Source organism: Ranitomeya imitator, chromosome 7 (assembly GCF_032444005.1).
Source record: "Ranitomeya imitator isolate aRanImi1 chromosome 7, aRanImi1.pri, whole genome shotgun sequence".
Taxonomy (NCBI): Eukaryota; Metazoa; Chordata; class Amphibia; order Anura; family Dendrobatidae; genus Ranitomeya; species Ranitomeya imitator.
In genome coordinates, this window is record NC_091288.1 from 41,328,028 (window position 1) to 41,344,910 (window position 16,883).

At 44.1% G+C, this 16,883-nt stretch overlaps 1 protein-coding gene across 1 annotated transcript in view; it reads left to right on the forward strand.

Moving 5' to 3' along the window:
• MYO3B (myosin IIIB) overlaps positions 1 to 16,883 on the forward strand; it is a 351,459-nt gene that overhangs the window by 157,766 nt on the left and 176,810 nt on the right. The window contains exon 9 of the mRNA XM_069733111.1: positions 2,340 to 2,495. Within this exon, the coding sequence (XP_069589212.1) occupies positions 2,340 to 2,495 (156 nt within the window). The remainder of the gene's footprint in view (positions 1 to 2,339; positions 2,496 to 16,883) is intronic.

Genomic DNA, 16,883 nt, shown 5'->3' on the forward strand with positions numbered 1-16,883 from the left:
TCAGGTCCCTGGATTTTACCTCTTATGGTCTATCCTGCAATGATCGACTGTTCACCAGACATACAAGATGACTTCAGGAAGCTGAGCTAGAATATAGGCATTCATTCAAGGTGAGGCTGATTCATTTCCTCCATACGCGATGATAGGTCATCATAACTAATAAAAGTACCAAATTCAATGTAGCCATCTGTGTAATATAATAACTATAATGCTTTTGTTGATACAAATGTAACAAAGCTGAAATTGTGTCCTCTGTGATTGCTGATGTAGATTGAGTTCTAACTTTACCTGCACTCCAACAGGAAACCCACGTATAATATATTATTACACAAGGACAGGGAATCAATTGATAAACCACCTGTATGTGAAAAAGTCACGTATATATAAGCATTGATGGTTGTATTTTCACTCATTGAAATTGTAATGCGGCCTCTTATATTTCTGCTAAATATTGCATTCTGATAATAAACGGATTATTCAATAGATAGTAATATTTGTATTGTGCATGTACCTGACTGTCTAGTGTCAGGCCATAGAAGCTCAGTCATATTATTTGGGTCATAAAAGAAACATTTTAAAAAAAGTATAAAGTAAAAAAGTATAAATGACATTGCCCGTCGTGGAGACCAATTTTTGAATTTGGTCTCATAATTGCGACAATTTCTAGTAAATTCACAATAATTAATTAGGAGATTAAGAAATAACTGGTTAACAATTAGAAATAATTGTATCAAAATCTGTGATTGCTATCTTGTGTCCATGCAGAGCCTGAATGTTTTTCCTGCTCCTGTACAGGTTCAGTGGTGTCATCTAATTTATGTATCACCGGATCTCCACTCCTTCAATAAATTAGTGTAGTGCTTCCTTTGCTTTGGATTTGCTCATACAGTAAATACATATAGGTACTTTGTTTTTTTTGGGGGGGCGCTCATGATCACGCATTGATCCTTAACGGTTAGGTAAGATAAATGTTTTTATTCCTGTAACAGACCATTAAAGTTTGCAATAAAACCTCGAACAGAACGACCGACATCCAATATCTTGGTGCATTGGGATATGTTTGTCACCTTAGAAAATGCCACATCTATATGTATGTGTAATGTTTTTGTAACATTCTAGTTCGGTAATATAAACTTATTTCAAGTTAAAATTGTTGCAATTATATAAGCTATCGCCTATCAATAGGAGAGGTGAAAAAACATATTGATTGCTAGGGGGCCAAACACTGGGACCCTCCAATAATCCAGAGAAAGGGGCTCTACAGAACTGTCTAAATGGAGTGGAGGTCAATATATGCTCCTCCTCCGCCCCATTCATTCTCTATGGCACGTCCAAAAATTGCTGAGCACAGCTTGGCCATCAGTCTCAGAGAATGTATATTATAAGGTAGTCAATTACTATCTGTAGGCTGTAACTAATGTAATGGCTCTTTACTCTGAATAATAGATACTGGAAACCCCCCACTATCATGTCGATATGTTCTAATTGGACAATAAAGAGAGAATTCCTGGGGAGACAGTAAAAATAATTTTTTTATGGTAAAACATTTACACAATTTTGTTACCATTTTCCATAAAAAAACCAGGCTGTGATATAAATAAATTTGGAATTTTATTCTGTTAATTTAGCAATCGATATGAAGGCTGCAGCTAAGACATGAAGGGGAAAATAACAGAAAAGTGAATAATTCCGTATCCGTGTCCCTTTTACCATTGTGTATTGCATTTAGCGATCAGTGTAATTGCCTTTCAGCATGTCGGAGCTGTCCAGTGCTGAACGCATGTGTTTCTTGCATGAATTTTTATGTAGACTGGCTGTGGCCAACACTCCAGTTGGAAGTAGGGACTTACTGGTCCCAGTAATGGTACGGGTCCTAAACATTAAACTACAAAGTGACAGGATAGATATCTTTAACCTAACATGCAGAACGTAGGATAAAAGCCAAGTGAGCAAATATCCTATAGTAAATAAATAGTAATAGTATGTAAATAACATTGAGGAGTTGATATTTTGATCAAAAAAGCGTAAAAGTCATCCAACCGTGACAAGATGTACAGTAATCAGGATGGACTTTAACTTTTGTAGTTCACCTTGCTAGGTGTCAGCAGACCTCAAAATACATGGGGGGCAAAGCAGGACCCCGACCTGACAGCCAGAGATTAACTTCTAATCAAAGAAAACAACCCCTTTAATGTATCACGTGATGTTTGATGAAATAATTGTTTTCCTCTTTTAATATCATCGCTTCGATTAACCTTGCAGTAAAGCAGCTGAGGCTGCCATAAACATGAAGATCCAGAAACCTACGGCTGTATAATTGTCCTAATGTCTCCTTCTAGGTGTCTTATTAAGGATTTTGAGAAGAGGCCATCAGTCATCCATCTGCTGGAGCATCCGTTCATCAGACAGGCTCATGGTAAGGACATGGCCTTACAGAGACAGCTGGCCAAAATCATCGACACTCAGCAGCAGTCCGGTATTATTGCTAAGACAAGGTACGATCACCTTCTATCATCCTGCACCAGGGGCGCTGCCGGGGTCTTAAACCTTCCGGGTCTCAGGCCCAGCGGATTATATCGAGTCTTCGTCCAGTGACGTTCAGTTATTGTGATATCACCGATGCTACCTGTCAGTAAAGATCGAGGGGGCAGTGCAGGAGTGGAAGGGTTAAGACTGATGTACATATTTTTTAACAGTTCAAGTCAAATGAAATGACAGTAGACAACCGCTATAATAAACATTTGTGGCAATTACCACATCTATAAGGAAATTATACAAAAAAACTGACATTATAGTATTTTATATCTTCCCATTTACTGTATATTTATAGGAAAATACTATACATCCCATCCCTACATATACAAATGTCGCACATTCATCCCATGTACAATAAATAAATGACATACTGTATTTCTCCGTGCCCCACAACCCATTTCAAAAACATTATAAACCACATATATACGTTGTCTCCTCATATACAAGCTATATGTCAGCGGTAAAATGTATAAATATCACTGCAAGGTGGCTAATGGCCACGCAGTTGATGGGAGGTATGTGTCACAGAGATGGCTTGTCTCTGTGATGTAATCCGGAGTATCTTCTTTAGTCTTTAGTGCACGTAAGCACGAAGAGGTTTGTTTGTTGCACCTGAGACCGGGTTTCGGGTAGCTGTGAGAGATGGGTGGGTCTGGTTGCCCACATACCTCACCTCTGGGTGTGGATACAGCCTATGTAATGGAGGCTGTTGTTTGGCACATGCTCTGTGTGCTGGGAGCGTGAAGGCCTGCTGTGTGTTTGGCTCCAGACGGAGCCTGAATACTGGACACTATCCCAGCCGCTGTGCCCACAGGCCTGACAGAGCAGAGTCCTGCTATGGACATTGTGACTTTGTTTTGCCTGATCTAAAGGCTGTTTGTTTTCTGGTTGTGCTTCTGGGGGTTTATGAAGTAATAAACCCATTAACTTTTAATGGAACAAGTCTCCTGTTTTCCTCCCGTCGCACCCTAGTGAGTAAAACCCCTACAATATATATACAATATATACAGTACCCGCACAATATATAAAGTATATTCAGTATGTAAGTATATACAGTACTACTCACACAGGATATATATGTACACACAGTATATACATCTATAATATAACGCTGGGAGCGTCACTCTGTCCGAAGCCTTTATAGACTGCGCAGGTACAAGCGCCGGCGCAGTCTGGCCCCCACAGAGTGACGCTCCCAGGAGATCGCGGTATGCGTAAACACTGAACGCATACCGCGATCTCCACCGGAGAGTCAGGGACCGTGGACGCGCCAGGAGGGTGAGTATTATATTCACCTGTCCTCCGTTCCAGCGCTGCGTGCGGCTCCGTCTCCCGGCTCCTCTGCTGTGACGCCGGCGCCGGAAAGCGCGGACTGCACAGGCGCCGATTCCTGCTGCCGGAATCGGCGCCTGCGCAGTCCGCGCTTTCCGGCGCCATTTTCTTGAAGACACACTCCGGCTCCACTGCAGGTGTGTCTTCAAGAAAATGGCGCCAGAAAGCGCGGACTGCGCAGGCGCCGATTCCTGCTGCCGGAATCGGCGCCTGCGCAGTCCGCGCTTTCTGGCGCCATTTTCTTGAAGACACACCTGCAGTGGAGCCGGACGATAGGTGAGTATGGTATTTTTTTTTTTATATGGCAGCAGCATACGGGGGGCCTATAATACAATGGTGGCGCAGGATGGCAGCAGCACATTACAGAACGGGCGCAGGATGGCAGCAGCACATGACAGAACGGGGCCGCAGGATGGGAGCAGCACATGACAGAACGGGCGCAGGATGGCAGCAGCACATGACAGAACGGGCGCAGGTTGGCAGCAGCACATGACAGAACGGGCGCAGGATGGCAGCAGCACATGACAGAACGGGCGCAGCATGGTAGCAGCACATGACAGAACGGGCGCAGGATGGCAGCAGCACATGACAGAACGGGCGCAGGATGGCAGCAGCACATGACAGAACAGGGGAGCAGGATGGAAGCAGCACATGACAGAACGGGCGCAGGATGGCAGCAGCACATGACAGAACGGGCGCAGGATGGCAGCAGCACATGACAGAACAGGGGAGCAGGATGGGAGCAGCACATGACAGAACGGGGGCGCAGGATGGGAGCAGCACATGACAGAACAGGGGAGCAGGATGGGAGCAGCACATGACTGAATAGGGGAGCAGGATGGGAGCAGCAAATGACAGAATGGAGGCGCAGGATGGGAGCAGCACATGACAGAACGGGGGCGCAGGATGGGAGCAGCACATGACAGAACAGGGCGCAGGATGGGAGCAGCACATGACAGGATGGGGATGCAGGATGGAGCAGCACATGACAGAATGGGGGCGCAGGATGGAGCAGCACATGACAGGATGGGGACGCAGGATGGAGCAGCACATACCAGGATGGAGACCATATACCAATATAAATGCTCGCCACCCGGGCGTAGAACGGGTTCAATAGCTAGTTATATATATATACAGAATGTATACAGCACCCTCACAGTATATAGAGTACACACAGTATGTAAGCATACACAGTATACCCACACAGGGTATATATATATATATATATATATATATATATATATATATATATATATATATATACAGTCATGGCCAAAAGTATTGACGACACCCCTGCAATTCTGTCAGATAATACTCAGTTTCTTCCTGAAAATGATTGCAATCACAAATTCTTTGGTATTATTATCTTCATTTAATTTGTCTTAAATAAAAAAACAAAAAAAGAATTGTCCTAAAGCCAAATAGGATATAATTCCACACCAAACATAAAAAAGGGGGTGGACAAAAGTATTGGCACTGTTCGAAAAATCATGTGATGCTTCTCTAATTTGTGTATTTAACAGCACCTGTAACTTACCTGTGGCACCTAACAGGTGTTGGCAATAACTAAATCACACTTGCAGCCAGTTGACATGGATTAAAGCTGATTCAACCTCTGTCCTGTGTCCTTGTGTGTACCACATTGAGCATGGAGAAAAGAAAGAAGACCAAAGAACTGTCTGAGGACTTGAGAAACCAAATTGTGAGGAAGCATGAGCAATCTCAAGGCTACAAGTCCATCTCCAAAGACCTGAATGTTCCTGTGTCTACCGTGCGCAGTGTCATCAAGAAGTTTAAAGCCCATGGCACTGTGGCTAACCTCCCTAGATGTGGACGGAAAAGAAAAATTGACAAGAGATTTCAACGCAAGATTGTGCGGATGTTGGATAAAGAACCTCGACTAACATCCAAACAAGTTCAAGCTGCCCTGCAGTCTGAGGGTACAACAGTGTCAACCCGTACTATCCGTCGGCGTCTGAATGAAAAAGTACTGTATGGTAGGAGACCCAGGAAGACCCCACTTCTTAACCCGAGACATAAAAAAGCCAGGCTGAAGTTTGCCAAAACTTACCTGAAAAAGCCCAAAATGTTTTGGAAGAATGTTCTCTGGTCAGATGAGACAAAAGTAGAGCTTTTTGGGCAAAGGCATCAACATAGAGTTTACAGAAGAAAAAAAGAGGCATTCAAAGAAAAGAACACGGTCCCTACAGTCAAACATGGTGGAGGTTCCCTGATGTTTTGGGGTTGCCTTGCTGCCTCTGGCACTGGACTGCTTGACCATGTGCATGGCTTAATGAAGTCTGAAGACTACCAACAAATTTTGCAGCATAATGTAGGGCCCAGTGTGAGAAAGCTGGGTCTCCCTCAGAGGTCATGGGTCTTCCAGCAGGACAATGACCCAAAACACACTTCAAAAAGCACTAGAAAATGTTTTAGAGAAAGCACTGGAGACTTCTAAGGTGGCCAGCAATGAGTCCAGACCTGAATCCCATAGAACACCTGTGGAGAGATCTAAAAATGGCAGATTGGAGAAGGCACCCTTCAAATATCAGGGAACTGGAGCAGTTTGCCAAAGAAGAATGGTCTAAAATTCCAGCAGAGCATTGTAAGAAACTCATTGATGGTTACCGGAAGCGGTTGGTCGCAGTTATTTTGGCTAAAGGTTGTGCAACCAAGTATTAGGCTGAGGGTGCCAATACTTTTGTCTGGCCCATTTTTGGAGTTTTGTGTGAAATGATCAATGTTTTGCTTTTTGCTTCATTCTTTTTTGTGTTTTTTCATTTAAGACAAATTAAATGAAGATAATAATACCAAAGAATTTGTGATTGCAATCATTTTCAGGAAGAAACTGAGTATTATCTGACAGAATTGCAGGGGTGTCAATACTTTTGGCCATGACTGTATATATATATATATATATATATATATATATACCGTATATACTCGAATATAAGCCGAGCCGAGTATAAGCCAAGACCCCTAATTTTGCCACAAAAAACTGGGAAAACTTAATGACTCGAGTATAAGCCTAGGGTGGGAAATGCAGCAGCTACTGGTAAATTTCAAAAATAAAAATAGATACCAATGAAAGTAAAATGAATTGAGACATCAGTAGGTTAAGTGTTTTTTTGAGTATCCATATTGAATCAGAAGCCCCATATAATGCTCCATACAGTTCATGATGGACCCCATAAGATGCTCCATAATAAAATTTGCCCCATATAATGCTCCATAAATTTTATGATGGGCCCCATAAGATGCTCCATAGATAATGTGCCCCATATAATGCTACATTGGTTGATAAGTCACTTTTCACCTTTTGTGTCTCCCCATTTCCTTGTAGATTGTAAGCTTGCTCACCCCTAATGTCACTGTTTAAGTTGTCTTAACTTGTACTGAATTTATTGTTTGTACATGTCCCCACTTAATTGTAAAGTGCTGCGGAATATATTGGCGCTATATACATAAAATTATTATTATTATTATTATTATTATTATTATGGCCCCATAGATAATGTGCCCCATACAATGCTGCATAGGTAGATTATGGCCCCATAAGATGCTCCATAGAAACATTTGCCCCATAGCCGGCTGCTGCGTTAAAAAAAAAAATCACATACTCACCTCTTGTCCTGAGCAGGTCCCCGGCACTTGCAATATTCACTTGTCCACGTTCCACCGCTGGGCGCTGCTGTGTCTTCTGCGTCCTCCGCAGTGACTGTTCAGGCAGAGGGTGCCGCGCACACTAATCGCGTCATCGTGCCCTCTGACCTGAGCGTCACTGCAGAGGACGCAGAAGACAGAGCAGCGCCCAGCGGTGGAACACAGACAGGTGAATATCGCGCAATAGTCACCCTCCAGTCCCCATTATACTCACCTGCTCCTGGCGCGGTCCCTGGCAGCTTCTCAATGACAGCTTCTTCCTGTGTTCAGCGGTCACATCATACCGCTCATTAAAGTAATGAATGTACATCCACATTCATTACTTTAATGAGCGGTACCACGTGACCGCTGAACACAGGAAGAAGCTGCGGGCACCGGAGAAGCAGGAACGTGCAGAGACGCACCGGGAGCAGGTAAGTAAGACGGACAGCTGCCACTCCCCCTCCCCCGCCGACCCCCTGGAACAATGTCTCGAGTATAATCTGAGAGGGGCACTTTCAGCCCCCAAAAATGGGCTGAAAATCTCGGCTTATACTCGAGTATATACGATATATATATATATATATATATATATATATATATATACAGGGTATATATATATATATATATATACAGTGGGGCAAATAAGTATTTGATCCCTTGCTGATTTTGTAAGTTTGCCCACTGATAAAGATATGAACAGTCTAAGGGTAGTTTAATTTTAGCATTGAGAGAATCTGTTATAAATATACTAGCTATTGAACCCGTTCTACGCCCGGGTGGCGAGCATTTATATTGGTATATGGTCTCCATCCTGGTATGTGCTGCTCCATCCTGCGTCCCCATCCTGTCATGTGCTGCTCCATCCTGCGCCCCCATTCTGTCATGTGCTGCTCCATCCTGCATCCCCATCCTGTCATGTGCTGCTCCCATCCTGCGCCCCCGTTCTGTCATGTGCTGCTCCCATCCTGCGCCCCCGTTCTGTCATGTGCTGCTCCCATCCTGCGCCTCCATTCTGTCATTTGCTGCTCCCATCCTGCTCCCCTGTTCTGTCATGTGCTGCTCCCATCCTGCTCCCCTGTTCTGTCATGTGCTGCTCCCATCCTGCGCCCCCGTTCTGTCATGTGCTGCTCCCATCCTGCTCCCCTGTTCTGTCATGTGCTGCTGCCATCCTGCGCCCGTTCTGTCATGTGCTGCTGCCATCCTGCGCCCGTTCTGTCATGTGCTGCTTCCATCCTGCTCCCCTGTTCTGTCATGTGCTACTGCCATCCTGCGCCCGTTCTGTCATGTGCTGCTGCCATCCTGCGCCCGTTCTGTCATGTGCTGCTCCCATGCTGCGCCCGTTCTGTCATGTGCTGCTGCCATCCTGCGCCCGTTCTGTCATGTGCTGCTGCCATCCTGCGCCCATCCTGCGCCACCATTGTATTATATGCCCCCCGTATGCTGCTGCCATATAAAAAAAAAAATACCATACTCACCTATCGTCCGGCTCCACTGCAGGTGTGTCTTCAAGAAAATGGCGCCGGAAAGCGCAGACTGCGCAGGCGCCGATTCCTGCAGCAGGAATCGGCGCCTGCGCAGTCCGCGCTTTCCGGCGCCATTTTCTTGAAGACACACCTGCAGTGGAGCCGGAGTGTGTCTTCAAGAAAATGGCGCCGGAAAGCGCGGACTGCGCAGGCGCCGATTCCGGCAGCAGGAATCTGCGCCTGCGCAGTCCGCGCTTTCCGGCGCCGGCGTCACAGCAGAGGAGCCGGGAGACGGAGTCGCACGCAGCGCTGGAACGGAGGACAGGTGAATATAATAGGCTACGTTCAGACTAGCGTTGTGTGCCGCTGCGTCGCAAAAACGCGGCAAAACGCATGCAAAAACGCTGCATTTTGCGACGCGTGCGTCGTTTTTTGCCGAAAATCGGACGCAAGAAAAATGCAACTTGTTGCGTTTTCTTGGTCCGACGCTTGCGGCAAAAAAGACGCATGCATCGCAAAACGCAACAAACAAAAACGCATGCGTCCCCCATGTTAAACATAGGGGCGCATGACGCGTGCGTCGCCGCTGCATCGCCCGACGCAAACCCGACGCACACTAGCACAACGCTAGTCTGAACGTAGCCATTCTCACCCTCCTGGCGCGTCCACGGTCCCTGACTCTCCGGTGGAGATCGCGGTATGCGTTCAGTGTTTACGCATACCGCGATCTCCTGGGAGCGTCACTCTGTGGGGGCCAGACTGCGCCGGCGCTTGCGCCTGCGCAGTCTATAAAGGCTTCGGACAGAGTGACGCTCCCAGCGTTATATTATAGATGATCATTCTGGGGGTACACTACATATAAAAGTTAGGCATGACCCCCTACAGTAAACTCCTGTAGTAATGCAGATTGTAGTGGGATTTTGGGTACATAAATTTGCAGCACCACATGCTAATAGCCTGCAGTTCTTTCTCTTTGTATGTTTCACGTATGGAGCAAACGCATGAAGCGTGCAGCCATGTGTAGAGGGCTTTAATTGCGTGCGCCCTGCAGCCATCTGTGGTCGCCGCGTGCCGCTGTAGCCACATTGCAGGATCCCATCGTCATTACTCACTTGATCATTGCTTGGAGGATTGTTCACCTTCAGGTCAGCGCAGCACAAGGCGGTGCCACATGAACGGCTTTACCAGAAACCGCGGGGCCTTGCATTAATGCTACTTTCATAAATAAGGTCACAGTCCAGTCACCAGGGATATGTGAACCTGTCTGGCTGCAGACTGTTGCAGTTTTTAGCAGGATATCTGCTAGCTACGTACCTGCCACTTATAGACAGATTCATGTATTTTGTGTATTAGGTGCAATAATACAATTTTTCCCTGCAGTATGGGAAATGGCGTTTGCTCATATAACCCTAATTTTATATTATAGTATCTCCTGCCAGGACAGTAGAGATAATGCTTGTGTATAGAAGTATAATAACTTATACTATACTTTATACATTTCGGGGGTGGGAGCGCGCCCATACAGTACTAGCAGTGTCCACATTAAAGGGCCTAACACATAGTACTGTCTATAGAGTAATGCAAGGCATCGCAACCACAACAGCTTCATAATTTCATCATTATAAATCAATTAGGATTTCTGCAAATAAAAGTTATTTTCTTGTATCATAAAGAATTACACAATTTTCCAATACACCTTGTTCATCAAGATGTCTTCTAGCAATCAATTAAAGCAGATCTGGAACCAAACTTCACTATAAAAAATATTATTACATAGATCTCTTAGACCTGATGAGATTGGTGTACTTACTTTGCAAACTATGTCAAAATGACTGTATAATACTTTTTGAAAATCTAAAGAGGTTTTCTGTTTTCAGAAAACCTGTGTCTGCTGGCTACAGTTTGTTTAAAAAAGAAGAAAAAAGTATTTTCATCTCCCTCGACCTCCTCTGGGTCCAGCGCCGAGGCTCCACCACTGCTTCCGGTGTCTCTTATTGTCTGCAGTGCTGATGTTGTATTGACAGTACTGCAACCAAGCAGTGGGCTCAGCGGCTCAAAGCGGTTCTTGCCATCTACACGTGCTATCTTACCTGCTAGGCTCACTTATTGGCTGCAGCGCTATCGATATGTCATCAGTGTTGCAGACAATAATAGACAGTGGAAGGGTGGACCCGGGAGGGTGAATAAAGAATAGTTGTTGTTTTTTAACTACTATGTCTGTGGACCCCTTTAAATCAATCTCCACCCAGTAATCCTGTTTGACATCTCCTCAGTGTCCCACCTCCCTGCTGAGATCTCACTCTGCTCAGTACAAGCTGCAGCTGTTAGGCTGTTTTGACAGAGACTGAAGACACTTGGACTCATGAGCTATTTAATTCTATAGCAAGACTCATAAAATGCTAATTTTAATATCAGGAGGATAATTATCACTTAATGGCTGCAGCGCTAACGATATGTCATCGGTGTTGCACACAATTATAGACAGTGGAAGGCCCGGGAGGGTGAGTAAAGAATAGTTGTTGTTTTTTAACTACTATGTCTGTGGACCCCTTTAAATCAATCTTCAACATTTCATGATACAAAGAATAATTTTTATTAGCTGAATCCACATTCCTCCGTAAACTTTTTCTCTTGAGGTTACAATCTGGGAAAGTTTTATAATGTCAGAATTTCAACCAAAAGTCTTGATTTAATTTCCAAACTGCTTTGATGAGATACAAAAAAAAAACCCCTTCACTACAGTATCTACCTATTATCAGTTTTCCCACTTTGGCTTCAATGAAGACAAAAAATTCGGACATTTTGTTACTTGCTTGCTGCGGTTGCTGTGTCAGGCGACTTACAATGTGGCCCCATCCACTTGCATTAAGTTATTATGTAGCAGCGTCAAGCAGACATTTTTGATATCATGATCTGTCTCAAAGCCAAAGTTGCCATGTAGCCTTAAACTAATTAACTACATTAAATCCCAAATACATACAGTTGATTATAACAGATGAGTGCAAATTTGTTACTTTTCAAATTCTATACATTTCTCATTATCGTTGCAAGGAAAACTAATTCAATATGAGACAATAATAATACAATTTTTTTCACTTTTATTATCTTGAATATTTTTTTATGCAATGTTATAGAAATAAATCAAAGCTGCAGTTCTACTTGTGTCCAGAGGGTGGCAGAGCTTGACTTCTAATCAAACATTGTTATGCAGATGATTGGGAATTTTGCCTGGCAGAACACGGCTCCAGCACCCTAAGATACTGTAAGAAAACTTGTAGGTGACGTGTTTGCAATTAGCATCGTGTCCAGTGACTCATAACTGCATGCGGCATGGGTTAGTCATTCAGTACATTAGCATCGTCTACATATATTTATATGACGTGCATCATGAATATAGAGGGCAATGCATAGTTATTTCCTTGCTTCATCTATTGTGACAAGTATCGCTTCTCAGCCTTTTGGCTATGATTAAGTAAAGTATATTTGCTTATCAGTGGTATTCCAAGGGGCTGCTGGAAATGAACGATACATTAGTACAAAAGGTCAAGGCCAAATCAAGGTTCTTTTTTTTTTAAAAAAAGGTTTTGAATTGTTTGGTGCCCATAAAGGAGATAGCAAAATGTCTGCACATTATACTCTTTCTATATCACAAATTTTTGCATAATATGGTTCAGGGGAAGGGTTGGGAGCCTTCAGCCATCAGAGGTCCTTTTCTCTGGCCCCAGGGCAGATTTCCGAGAACCAAAATGCTTGCTGGGCCATTACTCTCTCAATGCACTGCGAGAACACGCATGCATCATTCACTACTAAATGCTGCGGCACATGCCATGCAATGGAGGATTAAATCCTGATGCTGGCCAGTGCCAGGAATGCATTTTGTGGGTGGAATCAGTGCGCTCTACACTCTTGTTCTATTGATGAAGACAGCAGTCCCATTGTCTCATATGTGATGCTCAACCCCCAGAGTCTCCTATGTAATGTATATTCTCCAGCCCAGCATCTCCTATGTGATGTATATACTCCAGCCGCAGGGTCTGTTTTGTGACATATATACACCAGCCCCATTATCTCCTATATGATTTATATACACCAGCCCCATTGTCTCCTATATGATGTATATACAGCTGCCTTGGTGTCTCCTATGTGATGTATACAGCAGTCTTGGTGTTGGTATCTCCTATGTGATGTATAACCAGAAGTCTCAGTGTCTGCTATTGGGTGTATACAGCAGTCTCAGTATAGCCTATGTGATGTATATACAACAGTCTCGGTGTCTCCTATGTGATGCTCATACAGAAGTCTCAGTGTCTCCTAGGTGATGTGTATACAGCAGTCTATGTCTCTTATGTGATGTATAAAGCAGTCTCCTATCTGATATGTATACACAACAGTCTGTGTCTACGTGATGTATACCAGCAGTCTTACTGTCTCAGTGTATCCAACGTAATGTATATGCAGCAGTCTTGATGTCTCTTATGTGGTGCTAATACAGCAGTCTCGGTGTCTCCTAGGTGATGTATATACAGGATTCTGTGACTTCGATGTGATGTATATACAGCAGTCTTGGTGTGTCCTATGTGATGCTCATACAGCAGTCTTGGTGTCTCATAGGTGATGTGTACACAGCAATCTTTGTGCCTCCTATGTGACATATATACAGCAATCTCAGTGTCTCCTATGTGATGTATATACAGCAGTCTTAGTGTCTTCTAGGTGATTTATATACAGTAGTCTCGGTGTCTCCTAAGTGATGTATACACTGCAGACTTCCCACTGCTTAAGGGTATGTTCACACGTTCCTGATTTCCATCCTTTTTTTCAGGACTAAAAACCGCAGCTCTTTGCAGAAAACGCAGGTCCTTTTTTTGGTGCTTTTTTGGTGCGTTTTTTGATGCATTTTTTAATGCAGTTTTCTATGCAGAGTCTGTGTGTTTTCTAGGGCGTTTTTTAGGGTTAAAATGGCTGAAAATACCCTAACCCTACCCCTAACCCTAACCCTACCCCTAACCCTACCCCTAACCCTAACCCTATTCTAACCTTAGTGGGAAAAAAAAAATTCTTAATTTTTTTATTGTCCCTACCTATGGGGGTGACAAAGGGGGGGGGGGGTGTCATTTACTATTTTCTTTATTTTGATCACTGAGATAGGTTATATCTCAGTGATCAAAATGCACTTAGGAACGAATCTGCCGGCCGGCAGATTCGGCGGGCGCACTGCGCATGCGCCCGCCATTTTGCAAGATGGCGGCGCCCAGGGAGAAGACGGCCGGACGGACACCGGGAGGCCGGGTAAGTATAAGGGGGGGAGATTAGGACACGGGGGGGGGGCATCGGAGCACGGGGGGGGCATCGGAGCATGGGGGGTGGGATCGGGGCAGCCACACTCTGCCCACGCACTTACGCCCGCTTCCCCGCACTTCCTGCTGCAGCGGTTCGGCACCACAAACCGCAATAAAACCCGCAGATATATTTTTGATCTGCGGGTTTTACTGCGGGTTTGACCTCACAATGGAGGTCTATGGGTGCAGAACCGCTGCTGCTCCGAAAAAAGAAGTGACATGGTACTTCTTTTTTCCCGCAGCTATTCAGCGCGGCTTTTTTTCTGAATTTCAGGATCGTGTGCACAGTGGTTCCTGTTTTCCATAGGGTACATTGTACTGTACCCTGCATGGAAAACAGCTGCGGAACCGCAGCGGCAAAAACGCTGCGGTTCCGCAGAAAAAAACGCACTGTGTGAACATGGCCTAAGTTCTATAAATGTAACATGAGCAGTGATGAACTTCCCACTGTGAGGAGACAAACAGTGTAATATACATCTGTGCTCGGTACAACTTACTGCTGCAAGTTTTTTTACAATACTTATTGCAAAAAGTCAACTGCACGCTAGACTGGCGCAAACCTGGAAAAGTAGTTGCGAGTAGCAGCATCATCCATACCACCTAACATCACAGCCGCACCAAAGAGAAGGAGCTCCAGCCATCGCATTAGTCGTGAGTTAATTAAATGTTTGACCTCACAAAGCAAAATAAATTTCATGTTGATAATTTTGTATGGCCCACGAATGAGGGTATAAATATCGAAATGCCTCTGGCATAAAAAAGGTTCCCCATCCCTACGTTAGGATGTAGAGCCGTACCTAGTTTTACCCTCCTCAAGGGTACAGGCTCATCCTCCCTAAGTGGACAAAAATACATAGTAACATAGTAACATAGTTAGTAAGGCCGAAAAAAGACATTTGTCCATCCAGTTCAGCCTATATTCCATCATAATAAATCCCCAGATCTACGTCCTTCTACAGAACCTAATTGTATGATACAATATTGTTCTGCTCCAGGAAGACATCCAGGCCTCTCTTGAACCCCTCGACTGAGTTCGCCATCACCACCTCCTCAGGCAAGCAATTCCAGATTCTCACTGCCCTAACAGTAAAGAATCCTCTTCTATGTTGGTGGAAAAACCTTCTCTCCTCCAGACGCAAAGAATGCCCCCTTGTGCCCGTCACCTTCCTTGGTATAAACAGATCCTCAGCGAGATATTTGTATTGTCCCCTTATATACTTATACATGGTTATTAGATCGCCCCTCAGTCATCTTTTTTCTAGACTAAATAATCCTAATTTCGCTAATCTATCTGGGTATTGTAGATCTCCCATCCCCTTTATTAATTTTGTTGCCCTCCTTTGTACTCTCTCTAGTTCCATTATATCCTTCCTGAGCACCGGTGCCCAAACTGGACACAGTACTCCATGTGCGGTCTAACTAGGGATTTGTACAGAGGCAGTATAATGCTCTCATCATGTGTATCCAGACCTCTTTTAATGCACCCCATGATCCTGTTTGCCTTGGCAGCTGCTGCCTGGCACTGGCTGCTCCAGGTAAGTTTATCATTAACTAGGATCCCCAAGTCCTTCTCCATGTCAGATTTACCCAGTGGTTTCCCATTCAGTGTGTAATGGTGATATTGATTCCTTCTTCCCATGTGTATAACCTTACATTTATCATTGTTAAACCTCATCTGCCACCTTTCAGCCCAAGTTTCCAACTTATCCAGATCCATCTGTAGCAGAATACTATCTTCTCTTGTATTAACTGCTTTACATAGTTTTGTATCATCTGCAAATATCGATATTTTACTGTGTAAACCTTCTACCAGATCATTAATGAATATGTTGAAGAGAACAGGTCCCAATACTGACCCCTGCGGTACCCCACTGGTCACAGCGACCCAGTTAGAGGCTATACCATTTATAACCACCCTCTGCTTTCTATCACTAAGCCAGTTACTAACCCATTTACACACATTTTCCCCCAGACCAAGCATTCTCATTTTGTGTACCAACCTCTTGTGCGGCACGGTATCAAACGCTTTGGAAAAATCGAGATATACCACGTCCAATGACTCACCGTGGTCCAGCCTATAGCTTACCTCTTCATAAAAACTGATTAGATTGGTTTGACAGGAGCGATTTCTCATAAACCCATGCTGATATGGAGTTAAACAGTTATTCTCATTGAGATAATCCAGAATAACATCCCTCAGAAACCCTTCAAATATTTTACCAACAATAGAGGTTAGACTTACTGGCCTATAATTTCCAGGTTCACTTTTAGAGCCCTTTTTGAATATTGGCACCACATTTGCTATGCGCCAGTCCTGCGGAACAAACCCTGTCGCTATAGAGTCCCTAAAAATAAGAAATAATGGTTTATCTATTACATTACTTAGTTCTCTTAGTACTCGTGGGTGTATGCCATCCGGACCCGGAGATTTATCTATTTTAATCTTATTTAGCCGGTTTCGCACCTCTTCTTGGGTTAGATTGGTGACCCTTAATATAGGGTTTTCATTGTTTCTTGGGATTTCACCTAGCATTTCATTTTCCACCGTGAATACCGTGGAGAAGAAGGT